The sequence below is a fragment of the Hydra viridissima genome, unplaced genomic scaffold, assembly GCF_058129835.1.
Source record: "Hydra viridissima isolate aposymbiotic clone 2 unplaced genomic scaffold, HvirCarnegie_v1 scaffold_4, whole genome shotgun sequence".
In the NCBI taxonomy this organism is placed as follows: domain Eukaryota; kingdom Metazoa; phylum Cnidaria; class Hydrozoa; order Anthoathecata; family Hydridae; genus Hydra; species Hydra viridissima.
Window position 1 is genome coordinate 1,177,386 of NW_028324303.1, and position 7,496 is coordinate 1,184,881.

General features: G+C 31.9%; 1 protein-coding gene across 1 annotated transcript; it reads right to left on the reverse strand.

The window, feature by feature from the left end:
• Positions 1-227: 227 nt before the first annotated feature.
• LOC149889337 (uncharacterized) lies at positions 228-5,239 on the reverse strand. Its single transcript, XM_090085288.1, has 2 exons — positions 5,115-5,239; positions 228-3,007 (listed from the first exon to the last, which is right to left on the reverse strand). Exon 2 carries the CDS (start codon positions 2,987-2,989, stop codon positions 356-358), a length of 2,634 nt encoding a protein of 877 aa, XP_089941414.1. The 5' UTR covers positions 2,990-3,007; positions 5,115-5,239; the 3' UTR covers positions 228-355.
• Between the last annotated feature and the right edge of the window lie 2,257 nt (positions 5,240-7,496).

Sequence of the window (7,496 nt, forward strand, 5' to 3'; positions counted from 1 at the left end):
GTAGTTACCAGATTCCTTGCCGGATGAAAACTTAACCAAGTATTTTATTGTAGCATTAGTGTTACGACTAAATATGCAATGAAGAATAAACTCCAAACCGCATCAACTTTAATGCATTAGTATACTCTTCTTCTTAGATATCTGAAAATTTCATTCCATAAACACATTCTAACGCACTCCATTCCCTATTTTTCACGCCGTAGCAAATGTCAAAAACGAAGCACAAGTCGTTGTAAAACTTTTTTTCTTAAATTCTAATGAACTGTTGTGTAAAATAAAAAACGATATTTTAATCAAATTAATTACAATTAATTACAAATCAATGCTAAAAACATATAATATATATTGCTATATTTTACATAAACGAGGAGTAATTTAAAGAAATTAAATTTTTATGAGAATTGCCACTGTGTCTTAATGTATATGAAAACTGACTTTTGTAGACTTGGTTAATTTGGTCAGAGCTGTTGCAGGCAACTTGTTTTATCACAGAAATGCTGTTAGATTGCGATGGCGTACATTTGTAGCTTGCGTTAGAAGGTTCAGAGAGTCCTCGGATTTTTATTTGAGAACAGTCTTCGTCATTATTTTGAGCATGCTCAGTGCTGACAGAGTTTACGCTAAAATGATCAGCAGATCGAATCTCAACAGGATTTTGAGTACGAACATCTTCAGGGCAATTGACGATCTTCTCATGGCTTAAGTTTGGTTCACATACCTGTTTGTTTTTTAACATGTTTAGTGAGCGTTGTTCGTTTTTTTCATTTATGGTTTGTACGTTTGTTTCGTTAGGCGTAGGTGAAACGATTTGCTTGAGAGATAAAGCGTTTGTTTTGTTAGGCGATGATATGACGTCATCGGAACTTTTGTTCACTAAAGCGACGACGGTCGAAGTTTTGTCGACAGTCAAAGTATTGTCGACGGTTGATATTTTTTTTAGAAGGATATTTTTTTTATTCTTTTCTGAAGAAAGTTCTTCATCAGGGGATGAACATTCGTCGCAACTGTTGGTATACCGTAACGCTCGTTGAAAAACGGGAGTGCAACTGAGGATTTCGACTTCTGAACATTCGGACGTTTGTCTTTCTTTTAACCGAGGAATTGGCCACTTCATATTTTTTCTTGCAGCAATAGGTGGGGACTCCACTTTTGGGGAGTCTACAATAAGGGAGTTAGTTTTTTCAGAATCTACGGAAACGGTCTTATTGCGAAGTTTTCTTAAAGATTTTGGAGAGCTTTGGAAGATCGCTAACGATGGAGATCTTGATCGAAAATCTTTTTTATTATTTGAATCAGTGTCACGCTCCAATTTTGTATTCTTCTTTTTGATGGATCTTCTTTCGTGTACACTGAAAGGGTCAATTACTGTTGCTTGGAAAGTTTTTGGCAATTTTGAACGCATTGCGTTTTCAATTATTTTTTTTGTTTTGTTGTCTCCTTCATTACCAGAATCTTTAAAAAATGATTTACTTAGCCGATGATTTCCTTCGTCCATTACCTTAAAAGCGTTGAAAATTGAGCTCTCGCTAAACGATATTCTTCGTCTTCTTTCTTTAGAAAAACTTTCCTTGCGTTTAGCTCGAAGCTTTACTGAAGAATTATTGCGGTCCTCATCAGACAAATGACACGAGTTTGTTTGTGTAGCAAAAAATCGCTCTGTACTGATCACTTTTACTTTTCTGCAATTCAGTTCAAGCATTGATGTTGCCTTTAAAAAGCCGTCTGAATTCCAAGAATGTCTACGAAATGCATCATTTTGGAGCTTATTATCATTTTCATCAGAATCGATTTTAATTCTTAAAGATTGACTTCGAGGACGATACAAATTGTGCTCGCTTCTATGATCAACGCTCTTATTTTCAACCTCGAATTTTGATTTCAGTTTTTCGTCCGTAAGTTTGACGTCAACTTCTTCAAGGTGAAACTTTATCGGTGTGGAAACGCAAGCATCGGTTTTATTAACATCTGTATTGCTTGTTTTGTTAAAGTCTAAACTTAATTGAAGTCCGCTGTAAGGACGCTGTGGTGTAGTATCGTTTGGATTTTTTAGTTCATATTGAGTAAGTTTTTTATTGGAGTCCGAACCAATTACATTGGAGCGTTGACTAGTGGGAATTTTTAAAAAGCATTTTTCAGTTTTTTGATCCGGAAGTAACAGAGGTGCATTTTCGTGAGATACATCGACTTTTCTAAGACTTGGAGTCTGTTCAAATCTCACCTCAGGAGAGTTATCTTTTGAGTTATCATCTGGTGGTGTTAAGAATGGCTGACTTCGAAGAGATTTTTCAGACAGTAGTTTCTGTTTTAAATTTTTTATATCTTGGTCGCTGGCCATCGACTGGCTCCGAGTTCGAAGTAGTATCTTGTCGTTGGGATTTGCGAAAAGATTATTGGAGATTAAGGAATAACTACGATTCCAACTCGAAGCCTTTCTTCGTGGAGGTAAACTAGATACAAATATATCAGGATGAAGCAAGCTCATGTTGTTGGTTGGTTTGAATGCTTTGGGGAGTTTAGGGGTTGAATTGGTGGACCTGGATATTTTTGGGTTGTCTTCACTTTGTGTCTTTTGTAATTTGAAGCTTTTTTTTAAACTTAAATTATCTAAATTGCACAAATTATCGAAATTAGATAATTCACTCATAGAGCAACTTCGTCTTCTTAAATCATCTGAAGAATTCAAAGAACTCATGTCTTTTTTGCGTGCAGAGTTTTTTTCACGGCACGAGTTCGCTAAGTATTTCTTTGAGTCCGTCTTTTTTACATTGTGACAACCTCCACTTTTTTGATCTTTACAGCTTTGATTAAACGAGACAAACCTGGCTCGTATTAAATCTTTTCCAGTTTGAATAAAGCTTCTTTTATGATGAGGAAGACAGTTTGTTTGATGAAAATCTCGATCAGGCGGAGATGGAGTGCTCCAGCCAGGAATGAAATTTTGAGGTACTTTGTCTTCACTAAAATCTTGAAATGTCTTGCGCTGCGGCATGATTAATATTCAATTAATCTACATTAAAAAATTTTTCGTCTATTAAACACAAAAAAAGGAAAAAAAAAAAGTCAAGAGTAGATTTTTAAAGTGAAAAAACTGCTCTTAAAATAATTTGCTTTTATGTATTTTTTTCTGATAAATTTTTATTTTAAATAAAGCGATAGTAAAAAATTTTAAACAAGAATTCCACACGCTGGAAATCTCAAATTTGCACCGCGTAATGTTAACCTTTCGTTCTTTCGTTAAAAAAAAGATCTTTAACTCAAAGTTGAGATTTCTTGCCTTTTGTTAACACAGAAGAAGATTATAGTCGTCAATTCAAACAAAGAAAGATTTTAACGATCACTCCATTTAAACAAATTGAATGGTTTTTTTTTTAAAAACAAATACTAAAGAAAATTAACCTGAAAATCAAATCAAAAAACGCTTCGTTTTAATTACCTAAAAAACGTGTAAATGTTTTTTAAATGTATAGTCTTGACAAATGCAATTTTAAACTGAACTTTTTAAGAAAATGTAACTTGATTTAATAACTGGTTTTTTATCAGCACTTTATGATTCACTGAAAGTTCCAAAAATATGTTATCGATTTGTTGTGGGTAACCTATGCAATGAAATTTTTAGAAAGTGTAATTTTTTTAGAGTAACTTTAAAGACATAAAATGAGCGTTAAATACTTTTTTAAAAGCAGGTCTAAACTTTTAAAGCCTTAAAATATTTTATAACCAATCACTTAATTTAGTTTGTGCCATTACGTGGTTGGTTAACTTAGTTTATGCCATGCCATGAATGTTATCAAGTTTAAATTAATCTATGACAAGTCCCAGTAGCTCTTGGAATAGAGGCAAATAAAAAAGTTTTTTCTTATTTATTGCATTTCCAAACTAATCTCGAAATTATCTACAAGAACGCGAAGACATTTTCATGTTTTATGCGCCATTTTTTAAAGTATTTTAAGAAAAACAATTAGGTTCTCTTAAAATGACCAAGTTGTTGTTTTCGTCATTTTTTTCAAAATTCAAAATAATGAAATTTGTACTTTCAGCTATTTTGAGGAATTCCTTACATAAAAATAAATTTTTGGGCATTTCCGTAATCTATAAATTCTTGATAAGCAAAATTCGCTATATCGCAAAATGAAAAAAATCGCTGCGATGACCTTTAGCATGCTGTTCGCAATGACAACCGTTCTATACAGGCTTTTCTTTGCGTACAGGAAAGCGAATAAATAAAACGCTTCATTTTTTCTTTCATGTTTCCGAAATATTTGTAACGTTTTTTACGTTTCGTTGTCGAAGGCAAAACTAAGAAGTTAAAAAATAGAGAGACTTCTAAATTAGATTAAGCAGCCAGGGAATTAATCCGATGACGCTATTACAGGCGTAGAGTTTCAAATTAAGTCGCTTAATAATTAAATTAAAAAAACATTAATCCTTTCAACACCACCTTCTTCTCGTTTAATTTTCGCGAGAAAAAGTCCGGGGGAATTCTAATTGTTGATTGTGAAGCTAATCGTGTATGTCGTCGTTTTAAATGAAAAACTTTCGCAACAAAAGTTTAAAAAAACGCGGTTATGTATATAAAAAATAGTTATTTTCACGAACAAATTTGTGAACAAGGATTGTTTTCATAATTTATATCGTACCATTAAAGAAAAAAAATTCAAAGAGAAAAAAGTAGAAATTACAAGAAAACTGACAAACAAAAAAACTGTCAAAATTTTTAGAGGTTTTTTTAAAGTAAGAATTTTTTTTTTCTGTATTAATTTTGTTTTTTTTTTCCTCTCAAATCAGAAAAAAAAATTTGTGATCCAAACGAGTTTTCCTCGTATTTAGTGGCGGACCACATGAAAACTAATTTGACTAATTAAAATAGTGACGAAAAATTTCAGTTTGCCGTTCCACACTATTTTTTCTTCCTTAAAAAAGTATGTGTCTATAATAGATATCGCATCGATACATTTCAGCACTCGTAATACTTGCACGCTTTTAATTACAATCACGCGCGTTGAAAAAGGCGTTTGATTTTTTTAATGACAAAGTCTACGAGAAGAACTTTAAAGATTCCTTGTGAACAAAAAGATTCCTTGTAAACAAAAGCAATACTATAAAGTTTCACTTACTTGTATATTTGCTTTCTTTTTCAATTAATTATCGACCGACTAAAATACTCTGAAGCCTACGTCGAAGATTCTTAAACGTTTTTTTGAGCTTTCCAAATCTTTTTTATAAACGAAGTGAATTTCTGATGCAGTTGTATTGTTACGCGTAAATCTGGGGCAATTAAAAGATCAACCCGCAAGCTAAAAAATGTATGCCATTAATTTGAGCATTCTTAAAAATGCATTGTATAAAAGTATATTGTTACGGTGGAACGCAAAAAACATTTCACTGAAGACCAGACTAATTTTAGCACATTTTTCTTCAGCTTAGTTCGCTGCCTATTTAACCGAACTGCCTAATTCATCTATTTAACCGCTGCGCACATTTAACCGAACCTTCTTTTTATACAGTGTTTTGTTATTCCTAACATGTGTGGGCATCCAACTCGATATTTTATTAGCAGAATTGTATGACTTTTTGGTCTAATCTTTATCAATTATGTGAATTACAATTTTTTTCCTTTTTGTTATAATCCTTAAGTCATTCTAAAAGTCCAATCTTAAAGTTTCTCAACAGTTCTCTACGATAGCACTAAACCTATGTGATGACATTAAAAAACTAATCTTACCCACGTAAAAGACGTTTTTTTTCTTTAAACTTCCAAGTCTAGATCATAGCCGTATATTTTCAGTTATTATTATTTTTTTTTTTTGGCTGATTTTTACATCTAGTTATGATTATCACTCTTTAGACTAAGTTTGAATAAGACTTTTTGTTGATGTAAAACTTATTTGTTTTTATGATTTAATTTTTTCTAAAATCTCAAAAAATAAACAAAATCAATATCGAAGAGCAATTATAACAAAAATGATAATTGAGGTAAACACATCAATCTTCTAACACTGTACCGCTTCCGTATTTATAAATAGCACACGTGGCTTTTTCAAGCTGCTATCTTTAATAATTTCAATTAGTCAATTAGAAATTTTTGTAATATAATATTTGACAGTGAAAAGAGGGGGAAAAGAAACAGTCCTTAAAATATTATAAACTTAACTCTCAAACGTTCTATTATCACAATAAACTACTACGTTATTTCGAAGTGTAAGAAACGCTGTATCCGTAATAATAGCTGGGAGTACGTCCATAACCCTTATTTAAAAAAAAAAAAAGCAAAAAAACTGTCATTTATCTTCAATAAACTTTTTTTGATCCGTGCAATTTTCACCAAAAGAGCAAAGTATATTACACCTATTATTTCGCTCCACGGAGGCTTTGAATGATTGCAAATGTTGTTGACTAAAATTTAATTATCGGCTTTCATCGCAACGAGGAAAGTACTAAAACCTCGTTCCTAAGGCATCAACCCCCAGAATCTGATACAAGACTTTTGAGTAAATGCCTTAGAAATGAGATTGAATTTTTTTTGTCCTCTTCAGCTTTTATAACAATTCAAATTTGAAAGAAGGAAAAAACTAAAACCGAAAAAAACTTTTCAAACAATGTAAACAACAGCAGGAGACGTTTGTAAAAAGTTTAGACTGTGATGGTGCTTGATTCTTAAATACTTTATAATTAAATTTTGCATCAATAGCGCTAAAACTACAATTGTGAATTCGCAGGTTAACGCGTCAAACCAAAAAGAATAAAAAAGCAGGTCCTTTAAGATTATTGTTATAGAAATAGCACCTTAAACAATGTCAACAGTACTATCTTCAACCAGATGCTACCAAGCATTGAAACTAAATGTTATTATCATTTTTTTACCCCGTGAGATCCCGTTGGAGTACCCTGTTACAGAGGATCTACTTCAAAACTATTTTAAGAGCGTCAAATTAGAATTTTTTTTTTATTTATATAATTTAAATTTCGACAGGATGCGTTACAATGAAGAAGAAATTAGTAGAAATCGATTGGACTTTTGAAAACTCTTCATTCTCGTACTAAAAACTACTGGCTGATGAACAAAATTTTCGATATGGATTTGTGATTTTAACCTAAATCCAGATTAGTTTATAATCGCCTAATACAAAGGATCTCATACAGAGTCGATTTTTTGTTTGCAAATAAGATTTAAATTTTGTTTTGGTTGTTAATTTTCACTCTGACGTTTAAATTTATATTATCTTTCAATCAACTTTTTGTTCCTACATGTAGAAGAGTTTATATAATATTATAAATTTATAAGCTTTTGCTCCAACCTCCCCCGGCACAAAGTGCTGCGTACTTGGATTAAAGCGGAGTTGCCAATAATATAGTCCGCAGTACAGAACTGATGTAATTTACAAAAGAATTGTTTTTTGGCCTACTTGTATGTCTTGTCTGTCTATACTTTATATTTAAAATACGTCACGATAAAAGTGTGACGCATTATCACAATAATAATCTTTTCAGCTTCAAAG

Coding starts and splice junctions, on each gene's coding strand:
- LOC149889337 (XM_090085288.1), bottom strand. CDS start 2,989: ATGCCGCAGCGCAAGACATTTCAAGATTTTAGTGAAGACAAAGTACCT.